Source organism: Fukomys damarensis, unplaced genomic scaffold, assembly GCF_012274545.1.
Source record: "Fukomys damarensis isolate Sample0158 unplaced genomic scaffold, DMR_v1.0_HiC HiC_scaffold_20, whole genome shotgun sequence".
In the NCBI taxonomy this organism is placed as follows: domain Eukaryota; kingdom Metazoa; phylum Chordata; class Mammalia; order Rodentia; family Bathyergidae; genus Fukomys; species Fukomys damarensis.
The window spans coordinates 4,361,923-4,378,788 of NW_022900932.1; the positions used below are offsets into that span (position 1 = coordinate 4,361,923).

The window sequence follows — 16,866 nt, forward strand, 5'->3', positions numbered from 1 at the left end:
GACCGCTGCCGCTCCGGCCCAGCGCGCCCTCCGAAAGAAGACATCTCTGGGGCGCAGCGCGGTGGTGCACGCATGGAATCCTGGCCCTCTAGGAGACTGAGGCAGGAGGATCACGGTTCAAGCCCAGCCTGGGCAACTTCGCACCTTAGCGCTGATCCACACGAGTCTTATTCAGTCAGCTCTGAACACAGAACCCAGGGCAAACAGGGCTGGGTCCAAGTCCTACCTGTGCCACCTGTGAGCTGTGACCTTGAGCAAGCTTTTTAACTTCCCTGAGCCTTGTTAAGTCTTTTGAAAAAAGGAGTTTGTAAAGTGCTTGGAAAATATAAGTAAATCCCAACACCTCGGGGCTCTGCTGCACTGTGACCTCTTTATGGGACAGTGGCCTTAAGCCCTTTCAGCTGCATGATCTGGGGGAAAGTTTCATAATTTCTCCAAGCGCAGGTCCCCTGAACACTGTGCATCCCAAGTGCATTTCCTTGTCAGCCCCAGGAAAATCCAGCCCCTTCGAAGGCCCTGCAACCCCCTGGTCTTGTCCAGGCCGGCCCGGCCCAGGGCAGGGGCAGGAGACCCATCACCACTGCTACCCATTGTCGGGCACAGCTCAGGGGCAGGGTGGATAGTCGCTTCGAGGCTCCTGTGGCCAAGCTCTTAGGGTAGAGGGAGGAGCCCGGTAGACAGCGGCCTCTTATTTTCTGTACCTGCAAAACGGGTTCCCAGAATGGCAGGGCTGAGGCTGGGAGGCGTCTAGACTTCGGATCACCCGATGCACCTGGCAGGGTGTGGCCCAGAAGTCTTCGCCTGGCCCTGCCTGGCTCGGCCCCTCCGTCCCCCAGGACAGTTTGGGAAAGGCCCTCAGCCCGGGCACCTTTCAGCTTCTGTCTGCAGGAGGGGTGCAGAGCCCAGCAGAGGGAAGCTGGAATGCCTGATTTTCCCGCTTCCCTCCGTGTGACCCAGGGGACAGTCACCATCACTGCCCCCATTGTATAGAACAGGGAAGTAGAGGTTAGGTCCCTGTCCAGGGTGACCCTCTGTCTGCTGCTCCGGGACACACGCAGCCTCGGAACCTCCTGCTGTTTTGAACGGACAGCTTCCCTGACAGTGGCCGAGCATGCTCTCAGGCTGCACACCCTCAGTACCCGTGGCCTTGGTTATAGACAAGCACAAGTGGCTTAGCATAGCTTGGGTGACCCGGGTGCCCGGTGCCCCACCATGGTGCTCAGGATCGCACCCAGGCCTCATGATGCCAGCCAAGCACTCTGACACTGAGCTGCGCCCCCAGCCCTTTTTATTTTTCATTTGTGAGGCAGGGCCTTGCCAAGTTGCCCAGATTGGCTCCTAACATATGATCCTCCTGCCTCAGCCTCCTGATTAGTTGAGATTACAGTTGTGCACACCTGCCCTTGGCCCCACGTGTTGTTTTTTAACCCCCAAATCCAGGGCACATTAATTTTCGGTGCTGGGTTATCCCAGCCAGGCAGCTGGGTAGGGATTCGGGAGGATGGAGGCACCGTGGCCCAGTCCTGGTTTGGAAATGGTCCAGGGCTCTGATTAGGTAGGAAACGGGTAGAATCTCACAATTCCTAAGCACCTGGGACATTCACACCCATGAGGGAAGAACACATTGATTTTAGCTGATAGTTGGCGTGGTAAACAGGACCCCGACCCCTGCTGCCGCCGAGTGCTTGCCCTCGGCTGCCCTGTGACGGACCGTGGGGTGCTGGTGGGCTGAGCTGTGCCCCCATCTTTGTGGGGCTCCTTGGAAAGAGGGTGGTGGAAGTCGGCCAGAAGGGACCAGAGACCCCTGCAGGAAGCTGTCCTGGAGACAGCTCCGCAAGGACCCCGTTTCCCAGGTGACCAGCCTTCTTCTGTCCCAGCGCAGGTGCCATGGCACACACGCCCGGGGACACCTGCCAGGTCCCACACAGCAGCAAGGCCTGCCGCCGCCTCTTCGGCCCCGTGGACAGTGAGCAGCTGCGTCTGGACTGCGAGGCGCTCATGGCCGGCTGCCTGCAGGAGGCCCGGCGGCGCTGGAACTTCGACTTTGTCACGGAGACGCCCCTGGAGGGCGACTTCGCCTGGGAGCGAGTGCGCGGCCTGGGGCTGCCCAAGCTCTACCTGAGCCCCGGGTCCTGTGGCGGCCGAGATGACGCTGGAGGGGGCAGGCGGCCCGGCCCTTCACCTGCCCTGCTGCAGGGGACAGCGGCTCAGGAGGACGAGGTGGACCTGTCGCTGTCCTGCACCCTCGTACCCCGATCCTGCGAGCAGCCCGAGGAGTCTCCGGGGGCGCCTGGAACCTCGCAGAGCCGAAAACGGCGGCAGACCAGCATGACGGGTGAGCGTGGGTACCCGGGAGGGCACTGGTGGGGACCACAGAATCCACGGCCTAAGGGACTGCAGCTTAGACGGAGCCCAGAGGCGGCAAGTAACCTGGGGAGGGCACACAGCAAGGCTTCAGCCGAGACCCACAGCTGAGTGTTGGGACAAATGGCAGGCCAGGCCCTGTAGTCTCTAAGTTGGGTCAGCTTGGCCCTGTGCACATGACGTCTGTGGCACCCCTGGTTCGGAGTCGTCGTGACTTGTGCGAGGTCCGCAGTGAGCTGGGAAGGCTGGCGCAGACCACCCTGTGCAGCCGGGTCAGCCTCCTCCCACCTCACCTTTGACCTGGGAGAGGGACCTGTGTCTCTGTCGCCGCTGCCAAGTCCCCGTGCGGTTTCGCAGGGTCCACACTGCCGTCGGGGGGCCCTGTGATGGCAGAAAGCCGGGTGCAGAGCCTCAGCTGGTCTGGCTGTCTGGCGGTGGCGTGGGGCCCCTCACACCCCCTGGGTGATGATCGGAGGTCCTGCCCGTAGGTGGCACTGTGTCCCTTGGCCGCGGTTTGTCTGGCCGGCCCCGGGCTGACACTGTCCTGTCCCGCAGATTTCTACCACTCCAAGCGCCGCCTGGTCTTCTGCAGGAGGAAGCCCTGACCTCTCGCCGGAAGCTTCGAGCTCCCAGAACCAGGGGAGCCCACCAGCCCCGACCACACTTGTACCTTCACCATCCACTTTGTGCGTCTTAATTATTATTCGTGTTTTAACTTAAGCTCCTCCTCATGTACATACCGGCCCCCCACCCCTGACCTGGCCTCTGACATTAGAATTATTTAAAAAACAAATTAGGTGGTAGAATGGTAGGCTCATCAGAGTGCTGGGTATTTTTATTATATGAAATGTTATTTAAAACCTTCTCTTCCTACGCTCTTTGTCCTCCATCTCCTGCGGATGGTGCGGCTGGCTTCGTGCCCGCTGTGCCCTCCTCTGCCCTCACCCACCGGGCGGCACTGACCGGAGGGACCCGACTCCCTCCTTCCCTCCGCTCTCCGGCTCAGCTTCTGCCCCTTCCCTGGATTCTCAGTCCTGAGTCCTCAGCATCTGAGAACTAAATAGATGATAGCACTTTGGAGGGGTCCAGCCAAGTAGGGACATGAACACAAACTTTGGGGTCCCCTCACCCCCTCTGGAGTTGGGCAGGTGACCATGCAGCAGGCGCGGCCTGTGACAGACACCTGTCCTGGCCTCGGTGCCCCGCTGTCCTGTGAAGCAGGGAAGATCAGGTCCTGTAGCAGCCCCACTCCCAGATCCCTGTGCCTCCCCTAGGGAGCCTGGCTCCCTCTGTACTCTTTGGGGGGTCCCAGCTGTCCCTTTCCCAGCTGGCTCTCAAGGCCCCTCTGCTGCTCTCCCTTCTCCCCAGTCCTTCATCTCCAGTACCCCGTTGTCTGTGAGCGGCAGCTGGGGCGCTTGTCCGTGGACACCCGTGGCGCAGGGCTCTCTAGTTCTATCTCGGGCAGCACAGCAGCACGGCCTCCCCTTTCACCTCTGGGGTGGGTCCTGGCCGGCCACACCGAACACCCTGTCGCCCTGTGTTAGGAGCGTGGGGTGGGGAGCATGGGTTTCCGGGACAGAGACCCCAGCCCCCGGAAGCCGTCGGCAACCGCGGAGGAACAGCTCCATCCAGGTCCTCCCTCCCCACCTCATTGCACTTTGAGTAGCAGCCGAACAAGGACTTGGACCAAGATGGTGGCCATGGAGACCATGGGAGAGGTGCCTGGTGGACTGACAGGAGCCTGGGGTGGTGGCAGCTCTGTCCCCGCGCGCTGAACGCTGATCCCCTGCAGGCGCCAAAGCACTCACTGGGGCTGACCCCAAACACCCTCTGGCTCCTGGCCGGGCTGTGCCTCTCTGCCCCAGAGTGACGTTCACCATCTCCACCTACGCTGTAAGCCTCTCGGGCAGTGCTGCTCTGTGTCCTTCAAGCCCTCTCACAGTACTGGGTACACAGCTGGTGCTCAATAAATATCTCTGGATGACGCTACTCGCAGTGTCACTGTTGTGCTCATTACACTTTGGCATTTATAAGAACAAATAGGTGAATGCTCAGGAGTTGTCAGCATAGGACACTTTAAATGTTCAGAAAGCTCAGCAGACAAAGACCTTGCAGCAGAATCAACACAAGCAAAGTAATCTATCATCACATCTCTGCAAAGATCACCAACCTGACAGTGGTGACCCAGTGATATTGTGTCGCACGTTGATGTATCCTGATTTGTCAGGTAGCCCTTTTTTTTTTTTTGGTAAAGTATCTTGAAGTTGAACATCATTACTCAGGGGAAATGCGCAAGCCAAGCATAATGCAATGTGCCTACATCAGCTACCGGGAGGCTTAGACAGGAGGACCACAACTTCGACCCCTAACTTAGTGATTTAGTGAGATCCTGTCTCAAAAAAATAAAAAGGGGTGGGGATGTAGCTCAGTGCAAAGGCCCTGGAGTCAATCCCTGATACTATGAAAATGCAACCATAAGGTAACCACTACATGCCTACTAGAATGTATAAAATGAAAAAGACTGACAATACTAAGTGTTGGCAAAGATACGGAACAACTGGAACTTGTGCATCAGTTACTTTGATTTTTTATTGTGGTGCTGAGGGGATTGAACCCAGGGTCTTGTGCATTTTAGGCAAATGCTCTACCGCTGAATTATGCCACCAGCTTGTTTCAATTTCTTTGAAAAACTAAGAATATCTTCCACCATAGATGCTTGTCCTTATACCTACCCTACAACTCAGTAAGTCTATTCTTAATGTAAGGTCCCTACATAAATGACATACGTCCACCAAAAGATACATGAAATGTTCTAGAGATGATGTCATAGGCCCAAACTAGAAATAACTGGAATGTCAATAACAAAAGAAGAGACTTAAAATTTTTGGTATATTTAGATAGTGGATCACTACACAATGCTAGAAAGAGGTCAGGCGTGGTGGTGCATCCCACAGCCCCTACACTCTGGGAGACTGAGGCAGGAGGTTCCCAAGTTCAAGTGCAACCTAGGCAACTTAGTGATTTATTGAAACCCTGTGTCTAGCTGAAAAATAAGATTGGGCTGTAGCTTAGTGAGAAGACCCTGGATTCAATATCCAGTACCAGAAGGAAAGTGGTGGTGCGGGGGAAGATGGTAGATCATTTACTTAACATGTAAGAGGCCCAGGGTTCAAAAGGGAGCAAAGAACTATTACATTACCGCTGTGGTATGGTTATCTATTCAATAATTAACCATCCCTGGGCTACATAGTGAGTTCAAGGCCAGCCCGAACTGCATAGCAAGACCCAGTTTCGACCAGACCAAACCAAACAAACCCCAAAACAAAACAACCATCTTAAGACTTAGTGGCTTAAACAATGGCTATTTGTTTGCTCCCCAGTCTTCAATTCAACCAAGAGCTGCTTTTCAGGCACTGGTAATTCCTCCGCTATTCAGGGCAAGGCCTTGACCCCAGCCACGATCTTAAGATGAGATTCTCCCTCTGGGGCCTCCAGAGACTTCTCGCTGTCACCTCCTCTCACAGATAAATGCAGAGCTGGCCTGTGTGACACAGTGCTTAGCCCATAGTACGCGCCTGCCACAGAGCCCTCTCTGGCTCTAAATTCCACCCCGGTGTGCAACTAACAAGGTCAACCCCTAGATGGGCCGGAGCAAGGCGAGACTACTGCTCCGAAGTCCAAATCAAAGTGGTAGGAACTTCCAGGAAGGTGGTGGAGGGGTGAACAGCAGAGAAACAGCGTCTCTGAGATTCTGTGTCCAGACACTGGACTATAAGACAGGAAGGAGGGATGTGGGTCCCAAGGATCCGACGTGAGGATTGAGGCCCACGGGGAGAGCAAGACGAGAGACTTCAACGAAGAAGGAGGTGGCAAGTGGCGCTTTCTCCCCGAGCCCTGACTCACTGCTTGGGAAGGCTGGCTCAACCCTGCAGACATGCAGCGACTGATGGTAACTAAGCCCAGAGGCCTCCATGGAGAGAAATCCGTGCCGTGGAGCAGTGGAGCAGTGGCTGGTGAGTTACTCAGGTTCAGGTGTTCCCCAGGAGAGGGCGATTGGCCAGTTACCGTCTTGGAGAGGGGCCGACTGAGCCTGGAACTCAGAGCAGCAGTAGGCTGGCTTATATATGGTTTGGGTGGTTACAGTTCATTCTCACAGTTCAAATCACAGCCACAGAATAGTTCATCCTTTCAACCCAGATGTAACAGTTTTTTTTGCCGTTGGGGACTTTACCTTTAAGATTGGCCTAGTTATCTGTCCTAGCCCATAGGAAGGGCGGGTGTTCAGGGTCAGGGGAGCCAGTGTTAGCAATGGGTTCTTGCATCCAGACACTCTTACGATCATGTGGCTCCAGTCTCTTCGGAGCTCAGGGTCTTGCTGTGCCCTGTTATCTCAGGGTCAGACCGAATGCCTCAGTCAGCAATTAGTGCTTTCTGGTGCCTTGTTAGACCTTCTGGTGTCTGAGCTAAACAAAACAAACGGCTGTTAGAGACAGCAGAAGCCATTCCACACTGTGACACATTATAGGTTTTTGCCATTTATAAAAGTTTTCCCTATCACTGTGAGTCCTGCTTTGTAAGGAACTTGCCACATTTCTCATGACAGCACGGCTGTCTCAGCCTTTGGACGCCCCCTGCATTGGCCAGAGCACAGCTGATTGGCCGGAGAGCTTGTGCACTTGTTCTCACAGAGAACACAACGATACTAGGTTTTCCCATGACACTGGGCTTTTTCTTGGTCTTTGGAAAGCGATGATGATTTCAACTGGCAGCAGCGGTGAAAAGAAGTCGCTGAACTATTGTCAAATGAACTTCTGGTTGTTTGTTGACAAGGTCCAACCCCCCTGCATGATAAAAACCCTTCAGAAATTAGAACGGATGGTCTTTATCTCAATCTGATAGAACCCATCTACGACAATCCAACAGCCAACATCGCACCAAATGGACAAAACTGAAATCTTTCACACTAAAATCAGGAGCAAGCAAAGATGTCCACTATCACCACTCTTACTCCACACAGTTCTGCAAACAGTAGCCGGGCAATTCCACAAGAGGAAGAAATAAAAGGAATAAGGGTCGGAAAGGAAGAAGTGACATTATTATTGGCGGATTACATGATGCTCTGCATAGAAGACCCCAATAACTCCACCAAATGACTTCTAAATTTAATAACCAAATTCAGTAGCACAGCTCAATACAAGGTCAACACTCAGAAGTCAATAGCCTTCCTGTACACAAATAACAAACTCACTGAGAGAGAAACTAAGGGAACCATACCCTTCAGAATACCATCCAAGGGCCAGGGATGTAGCTCAGTGGCTCAGTACCTGCCTGGCAAGCATGAGACCCTTTGTTCTATTCCTAGTATCCCCCCAAAAAATATATATATAAAAAAGAAACACCTAGTAAAAGACCAAGTAAATCTAACCAAGTAAAAGACCTTTACATGGAGAGCTACAGAATTCTGAAAAAGGAGATCAAAGAGGATATCAGAAAATGGAAAGATCTCCTTGTTCTTGGTTAGGAAGAACCAATATAGTGAAAATGGCCATACTTCCAGAATTGTTATACAGGTTTAATGCAATCCCGATTAAAATACCAATAGCATACCTCACAGAGTTAGAGGAAACAATCCTAAAATTAATTTGGAACCAGAAGAGACCTAGAATAGGAAAAGCAATTCTGGGCACCGAAGGCAAGGCAGGAGGCATCACAATCCCTGACCTGAAATTACACCACAAATCTGCTGTGATTAAAACCAGCGTGGTACTGGCAAAGAAACAGACCCAAGGATCAATGGAACAGATTAGAAGATGCAGAAACAACGCCAAACATTCTCAGCCACCTTACTTTTGACAAAGGAGCCAAACACCTTCACTGGAAGAAAGACAGCTTCTAATAAACGGTGCTGGGACAACTGGCTTTGCTGAGGACTGAAACCAGACTTGTGTCTCTCACCATGCACTACTCTAAAACTGAAACGGATCAAAGATCTGCCTACTAAAACAGAAACACTAAATCTGCTGGAAGACAGAATAGGGGGAGCTCTCAAAGGCGTGGAGTAGGCAAAGACTTAATGAACAAAACCCCAAAAGCAAGAACCAAGAAACATCATGCAAAGGTACAAGATCCCAATGATGAATGCAACTGTACTGTACACCTAAAATGGACCAGTAAACTCAATGAGAAAAAAATTGCACAGGAAATATCACAAAGAATCAACACCTGGGGTCTCATCTCTTTAAAAAGCATCTGCACAGCAAAAGAAACCACAGAGTGGGAAACTCAGCTACTCCCCCTCTTGGTATCTCCCCAAAAGAATTAAAAGCTTCCTTCCACAGCAACGTCTGCACACTTACGTTTATACTGCTGTCTTTTTTTATTTTATTTTATTTATTTATTTAGGTGCCAGGGATTAAACTTGGGATCTTTTGCTTGCAAGGCAGATGGTGGAACCACTGAGCTAAATCCCTGGCCCTAGAGCGGTACCGTCTGTAATAGCTAAATCTTGGAAACAGCTCAAATGCCCATCAGCTGATGAATGAATAAAGAAGACGTGGATTGTTTAAAACACAACAGAGTACTACTCTGCCATAAAGGAGGACGCGCTGGAGATATTTCTAGGTAAGTAGAAATAAGGACCGAAATGTATAATAGATATTGGGAAATGGGGAGAAAATGTTCAAATGGGAAGGGAGTCAGGGAGGGGGGTGGGGGGAAGGAAAGAAGGGATATGAAAGAGTGTGGAAAGCAGTGGAAACAAAGCTTTCGGAAACAAGGAGAAAAAGAGGGGTCAAAGGAGGGGAGAGGTACGGGAAAAAAGAAGAATCAAGATATATCTTGTGGAGGTGCGAATTCCCTATGACGAATGCTAGCGTTTTGTGTATCTACAGTGTACCAATAGGGGCCGGGGATTTAGCGCAGTGGCGCCGCCGCCTGCCTCATGAGTGCAAGGTCCTGATTTGGATCCCCAGTACCAAAGCATAAATACATACATAAATAAAATGTACAATAAATAAATATTTGCTTCAAAAAAAAAAAAGAAGAAGAAGAAGAAAAGTGGTACCAGGTATGATATGTCCAGCGTCCCTGATTAGTTCAATGGATCAGAGTTGGTTCTTTGAAAGGATGGGAAGGGATCCAGGGATGGGGGGAAAGCAGGGCACAGGACATGCAGATGGGTCAAGTTCTCGATGATGAGCGTCTTATATATATATAAAATGTGTGTGTGTGTGTGTGTGTGTATATTACTCTTTTTTGTTTGTTTGTTTTTTGAGACAGGGTCTCACTATGTAGTTGAGACTGACCCGGAACTCACTATGTAGCCCAGGCTGGTCTTGAACTCACAGTGATCCTCCTGCCTCAGCCTCCCGAGTGCTGGGGTTACAGGTGTGCGCCACCACGCCTGGCCAGAATTTTATTTAGAACCTTTTTAAAGGAGAAAGAAACCCTGTCAAGAGAGACCAGGTGGAAAATGGTTTCCCAATAAAATGGAATTTTAGGGCAACAAAAGTCTAAAACACCACAAAACAGAAATAGTATCACTGTTACTTGAACAATGGCTTGTTACTTGCAGTTTTTAGTACTGTTAATCACTGAATCTGGCTTTTTCCTCTGAATTCCACACAGAGCTTGCAATGCATAACAATTTTATCATAAAATACCTGTTTTCGGGCTGGGGGTTTAGCTTAGTGGTTCTGCCACCTGTCACGCAAGCCCAAGGTCCTGAGTTTTATCCCCAGTACAAAACAAAACAAAACAAAAACTTGTTTTCTACACAGGTTTTAGGACATGCTATCACCAGAAACAAATCAATGCAAACACATCAGCGCTCAATAATCTCAGTAACAGGTAGTGTACATTTTGTAGGATTTTGCCAAACAAAGGGGCTGAATGAGGGAGAGTTAAGGAATGAAATATTTTAATAATAATTAATTCAGACGTGGTACGGTATTTTCTACCAAAGAAAAAAATTTTTTTCCAGTACCAGGGATCAAATTCAGGACCTTTTGATGGCAAGGCAGGTGCAGTGCCACTGAGCTAAATCCCCAGCCCTCCAAAGAAAATTAACTCATTGGTGAATTTTGTCTCCAAAGAGATTAGCTCACTGGCAAGGCAGATACCGAAAACGCCCCACCCCGAGGACCCTGAGGTAATGACAGCCTTCACCCCTTGCTCCCTTTGCCAGAGGCCCGGCTGGAACATGTCAAGATCACCTGCCCGCTGCGTTTCTAATGCTAAGCAGCAAACTCAGGAGCCAAAGAGGAGTCCAGGGGGCAAGGGGAGCAGAGAAGAGGAGCATATCAACTCTGGATGTAAAAAAAATTAAAAAGGGCCGGGGATTTAGCTCGGTGGCACTGCGCCTGCCTTTCAAGCACAAGGTCCTCAGTTTGATCCCTGGTACTGGGAAAAAACCAAAACAACACCAAAACAAACCAACAAAAACTGTGGATGCAAGGACAACAGGGCAGGACACACTCCTATCCGAGTCCCAGAGACCTGGGCAAGTCCCCAGTAGTTGTTAGGTTACAAAACTGGGAGCGCCTCACTTCCCAGAGACACAGTGCACAGACGTTTCAGGGACAACTATAAAAATCATCGGAGAAATTCTCAATAAAAACTGAGCTGTTTGCCTCAAACATCTCAAGGCTGAGTATGCTCTATTCATCGAAGCAACCGTGCCTCTTGCATTCAGCAGGGGTGCAGTTGGTCAGGGATGTCAAATAGCAAAAAGCAACTTCTTAAATTTTCCTTTGACTATTCTAGAAAAGCCTAGGAAAGTCTAGAATCAGCAACACTCTTGCAAAGTGGTTTATATAAAATGGAGGTAGGAAGCTCTCCTACATGCTTCTGAGGGAATCCTTTATTTCTGCAGTTCCACCCAAAATGTGGTGTTGCCTCTGATTTACCAGCTGGGCCAGTGGGATAATTTTAGATACTTCTATTCTGTCCCTGGTGGGGTTTATATCTAGATGTTCCCTCAAATCCTCATGCACCAGTAGGTGGCGCTCTGGGGAGATGATGGGTGTGGGATCCTGGGCAGTCAGTCCACTGAGGGCTTATGTGATGTTGAGAGGTGAAGCCTGATTGGAGGTGGGCCTTTGGGGCGTGGCCTGGAAGGGCATATTTATCTCTCCTCCTCACTTGATCCCTCTCAGCTTCCGCTTCCTGTCAGCCCTCTGCCGAGATTCCAGGATCAGTTCAGCAGTGTGTGAAGACCAGGGGCAGGTGAATTTGCCCGGATGTTAATCCCGGGTCAGACGGAGAGCAACGCCACGAATCCTCCCTTATCTACCGCCCTCATCTCCCTCAGCCCCTCCCACACTGCTGTGCTTCTCTGACCCTGCTAATACCGAACAGCCAGACCGATAGCTTTTTTGGTGAATGAATTATTTCCTCCAATAGCAGGGACTGTACTTTCCACTTGGGCAGTACTAAATCCAGACTCTAAGTGCTAGTCTAGAGCAGGCAGGGGTGGGAAAACCACACTTCTGTGGCCCAGCTGCCTGTTTTTGTGTGCGTGGGTGGTTTGGGAACATAGACACGCCCAGCTGGTTATCGATTGTCTTGTTTTGTTTTGTTTTTTTGAGACAGAGTCTCACTATGTAGTTGAGACTGACCTGGAACTCACTATGTAGCCCAGGCTGGTCTCAAACTCACAGTGATCCTCCTGTCTCAGCCTCCCGAGTGTTGGGATTATAGGCATGCGCAACCATGCCCGGCTTAGTTATCTATTGTCTATGACTGGTTTTGCAATTTTTTTTTTTTTTTTTTTGCACTGTTGTTTTTTTGAGACAAGTTCTCGCTATGTAGCTCAGGCTGGCCTTGAACTCCTGCTCAAACTCCTGGTGATCCTCCTGCCTCAGCCTCTGGAGTATTGGAATTACAGTGTGCACCACCACGTGCAGATCCTGAGGAAGTTGAGCGTGGCCTCAGGTAGCCTCCCTTCAGGACACCCTCACCCTCCGCAGACTGGGAGGGCAAGGTTCTCAGCTCTATGCACCCAAATATCTCTGAGTGGGTCTCAGCATCCAGCCCTTACTCTGTGGAGGTCCTGATGCTGGTGCTGGGATAGGTGGCCTGCCAGGCTCCAATACTCTCAGTCAGATGCTGAGCCTGATTGATTGCTCATTCTGCCCTCCAGAAACAGGATCTCTTGGAATGCTACTCTGGAATTCCTCCTGGAATGCTGTTCTGAAATTCCTGTCTCCCTGACGTCTCTTCCTTCAAGGCTTCCGTCGCCAGCGCTGGACTCTCCGTGTCGCCCCCAGCCCGGCCTCCCCTCCGTCCTCCGCGCGCTGACGAGGGTTGGACCCTGGGATGCTGTACCCGCCAGGCTCCTTGCCACCTCCTCGCTGCCGGCACTGTCCCGAGGAGGGGTCTGTTAGAAGTCCGGCCTGCCTCCTGCGCCTTCTGGTGCCTTCTCGTTTTATTTTCCCTCCAGAAACATCAGCCAGAGACAAGAATGTGTGAGCAGGTGGTGGCTTCCCGGGGTCAGCGGACTGTGGGGAGCGAGGGCCAGGACACGAAGGTGGTGGCGAGAGAGTTCTGCTGGGCTCAGCTGTGGGAAGCGCCCTGGGGCTGCACCGGGTGCTTCCCCCTGACTGCGCCATGGCTGCTTTCCAGGGCCCAGCCGTGAGGGCGGGGAAAATCCCCACGCAGAGGGAAGGGGAGGCCTCAGCCTGCGGGGAGCCATCTCGCAAGGCCCCCAGACAGGGCCGGGAATGTGGGTGAGGCGCCAGCTGCCCCGGGCCCAGCCCTGCAGAAGCGGGGGCTTCCAGAAGTCGCTGGCCCTCAGCATCCGGACCGTGCCTGGTGCAGGGTGGGCGCTGGATAAAGGTCTGTCTAGGGAACCAGGGACTCGCTGCGGCTTGGATTTCCTCCCTGAGCTGAGCCCGGGTCTCCCAAACCCCGCCCCCAGGTCCCTGGTCCCCCGCGGCCCCTTTCAAGGATTCAGGGGTGGACCCTGGAGGTTTCTCCCTCAGTCCCCCGTCAGCTACGTGGACGATCAGCTGCCGTCCACGAGGGCTCGGCCACCGTCCCGGCCGCTTCTCGCGTGAAGAAACGGAGGCCTGAGCCAGAGTCACTGCCTGGGGTCGGCCCTGGACAGCGGAGGAAGAAAGCAGAAGTGCCCCAGGGGACAGCGCTGCGAGGAGGTTGGGGGCAGGGACCCCGCCCGTGCCCTCGGGGTCTCTGATGTAACCCAGGTTTTCTCAACCTTCCGGGAGCCCCACAAATGTAGCCACACAGTGAGCTCGCAGCTCAGGCTGCTCTGCTGAGCCCCTGCTGGAGATCTGGGAGCCCGGAGCTGGAGCCAGGGACCCCGGGGCAGAGTAGCTCACTTCAGGGTTTAACAGACTGTGAATCCAAACATCAGCCTCCACGCCAACTACATTTTTAATTTTTTTATTTTGAGACAGGATTTTACTAAGTTGCCCAGACTGAGTTCCAACTGTGACCCTCCTGCCTCAGCCTCCCAGAGTACTGAGATCACCCAGCATTTACCAGGACACCTGGCTATGAAGTTTCATTTCCTAGTTTAGAGTATTTAACTCCGTCCACACCGGATTTTAAAATCAGCCCTACTGTTTCCTAAAGCCCCAGATTTAACTTGCTTCGTGGCGCTTGGTATGAATGGCCAAGCTGGGCAGATTACTCCCCTGGGGTCTGGTGCTGGGTGCAGGCGAGAGCAGGCTGAGCTTGTCTACTTGCCCCACTGGGCACAGGCCCTGTGGGCTCTGCCACCTAACTGTCTCCAGAGTCCGCCTGCCTTTCCTCCCTGCCTCCCGCTGCCCACCTGGTCCAGCGTCACCTCTGATTTGAGCCCTGCTGTTCCGTGCCTCCACCTTTGACTTGCGCAGTCCTTTTCCAGAATGAAAGCAGCCAGTGGGATTCTTTTTGGCACAGGCCTGTAATCCCAGCACTGGAGGCTGAGGCAGAAGGATCTCTGAGAGTTGGAGGCCAGCCCAGGCTACACAATATAAATAAAATCTAGGCTGGGAGAGTTGGGTCCCCCTTTCCACCCCATGCATGACCACATTGCACTGGTCCTGGACTAGCACCCATCGTCCTTGAATAAAGTCTGCCTTCCTGTTCCTAAGAAAACAACACAGGAATCATTTAGAGAGCAGAATAAAAGAAGGATGATAGGAAACAGGAGGGGAGCTCTTTTGCAGATGAGAAAGGGACTTGGAGATGGGGCTGAGGAGAGGATAAGGGGGGAAGAAAAGTGAAGAGGTGTTTTGTGCACCCAGCAACTTCCACGAGGAATGGAATCGCCGTGTAGTGAAATCAGAGCCTAATACAAATGTTTTTAAATAAAAAAATTAAAAACCTGAATTGGACCATGTTACACTGAAAATAGCTTCCATCTTGCACTGGCATGGGGTGCTTACCTGACCCTATCTTCCACCCCAGTGTCCTCACGCTGTCCCAGGTCCACGGCACACACCTGCCACAGGCCCTTGGCACACACTGTTTTCTCCCTGCACACCTTTCCAGCTCCACTCCCTTACAGGTTCTATCCCAACACCACCTCCTCACAGGCCTCCCACAACTGCCCCTGTTATCCTAGTCCTTCACACTATTTCCTTTCTTTCTTGCTTGCTTGCTTGCTTTCCTTCCTTCCTTCTTTCTTTCTTTCGTTTTTTTTGAGACAGGGTCTCACTGTGTAGTTGAGACTGACCTAGAACTCACTATGTAGCCCAGGCTGGTCTTGAACTCACAGTGATCCTCCTGCCTCAGCCTCCCGAGTGCTGGAATTACAGGCGTGCATCATCATGCCCAGCTCTCTCTCTCTCTCTCTCTCTCTTTCTTTCTTTCTTTTTCGTTCTTTCTTTCTTTCTTTCTTGCTCTGTAGTTCAGGCCAGCTGTGAACTCACTATGCAGCCCAGACTGGTCTCACACTTTCAGTGATCCTCCTGCCTCAGCCTCCTGAGGGCTGGGATTACAGGCGTGTGCCACCTCTCCTGGCTGGTTCTCTTCCCAGCACTTGTCACTATTGGACGTTACATCACAGAAGTTTTCTTTTCACTCTTGTAGTCTCAGAAGTGAGCACAGTGAACAACACACGGTAGTTAGTGCTCAGGAAATTTTTGTTGAATAAATAAATAAATAAATAAATAAATAAATAAATAAATAAATGCCTTACCTTAGTTCAGTAACTCTCTTTACCTCAGTTTCTTCCTTTGTTTTTTTTTTTTTTTGTTACCTGGGATTGAACTCGGGTCCTTGCGCTTGCAAGGCAGGCCACCGAACCGCTGAGATAAATCCCCGGCCCAATTTCTTCCTTTGAAAAAGAGCAACAAGGGCATGATTTGTTACAAGAACATCTCTGTGCTTAGAAATTAAGCTTATTGTTTCAGGCATGGTGGTGTACACTTATAATCCCAACTACTTGGGAGGCTGAGGCAGGAAGATTGCTGCAAGTTCAAAGCCAGGCTGGACTACACAGGGAGACCTGATCTTAAAAATATATATATATTTTGCAGCAAAGCCAAACAACATATAATTTCAGGATTTTTTAAGAGCCAGGGATTTGGCTCAGTGGTGCCGCCACCTGCCTTTCAAGTGCAAGGACTCGAGTTCAATCCCCGGTACCACAACAAGAAAACCTAAAACCTGGACCCCCTTGGATGACATGGCTCATCGCAGGGCCTGTCCCTGTGCAGCTGGACCGCTCTGTCCCGATGTCCCGATGGCCGGGACCCTGTCCATGGACGAGGACCCGCGGCGGGGAAGGTTGTGAGGCCCGGTGACCAAGCTCCCAGACGGGGCCCACCACCCTGGGCAGTTCCCAGCCTGCACAACAGCGGGGCGCACAGGGCAGGACTGTGCAGGGGGCCGGGCTATGGACAGGAAGCGGCCCAGATGGGCCTACGATTAGCTGGTGGGGGCGGAAGGTGGTTGGGCAAGACAGCGTCGGCTGTTAACTGTCCCAGGGGCCTGGCTCCGGCCGCTGTCACCTCGCCAGGGTCGAGAGCGTGGGGCTGCGCCGGGGAGCGGCTGCCAGGTGCGTTTGCTCTGGGGGTGCTGGGCTTGGTCTGGAGGGGTCGGGAGGGCACCGGGCAGAGGCTGAGGCGGGGGTGCTGCCCCCTGGCTTCTTAGAGCTCAGCTTCCCGGCTAACGAGGGCGGGCGGGGTGGGGAGGGGACTCAGCAGGTGGCGGCTCAGCAGTGTCTGGGCCCCGGCTTGGACAGCGTGACTGTCCTGTGTGACACCTCTCTGTGACCGCCCTTCCTGCCTCAGCCTCCCCTGTCTGCCTGGTTCTCTGCCTGTGGACTGCGTGTGGCCGCTGTGGTGGAGGACGGGGGCGGCCAGGCCGTGGGGCTGGGGGCACAGGGGTCACCCAGGATGTGTGGCCGTGAGAGGGGAACCCCAGGGCCTGCTCGGAGGGCGATGTTCCGAGGGGTTGCTGGGGACCTCGGCACACAGAGGGGCCGCAGGGAGGGTGCGTGTGTGCGCGTGTGCGCGTGCAAATGGTGCGCGAGCGCGTGCGAAGTGACCC

General features: G+C 52.4%; 2 protein-coding genes across 6 annotated transcripts in view; both read left to right on the forward strand.

The window, feature by feature from the left end:
• Cdkn1a (cyclin dependent kinase inhibitor 1A) overlaps nt 1–3,463 on the forward strand; it is a 10,783-nt gene extending 7,320 nt beyond the window's left edge. For all 5 annotated transcript variants that reach the window (XM_033766415.1, XM_010638828.2, XM_010638827.1 and 2 more), the window contains 2 exons: nt 1,883–2,335; nt 2,920–3,463. In XM_033766415.1, coding sequence (XP_033622306.1) covers nt 1,883–2,335; nt 2,920–2,969 — 503 coding nt within the window. In that variant the 3' untranslated portion in view covers nt 2,970–3,463. The remainder of the gene's footprint in view (nt 1–1,882; nt 2,336–2,919) is intronic.
• Nucleotides 3,464–13,085: 9,622 nt separating this feature from the next.
• The window catches only part of Rab44 (RAB44, member RAS oncogene family), a 21,073-nt gene continuing 17,292 nt past the window's right edge, over nt 13,086–16,866 (forward strand). Inside the window, exons 1-3 of the mRNA XM_033766614.1 lie at nt 13,086–13,200; nt 13,347–13,517; nt 16,294–16,372. Coding sequence (XP_033622505.1) covers nt 13,086–13,200; nt 13,347–13,517; nt 16,294–16,372 — 365 coding nt within the window. The remainder of the gene's footprint in view (nt 13,201–13,346; nt 13,518–16,293; nt 16,373–16,866) is intronic.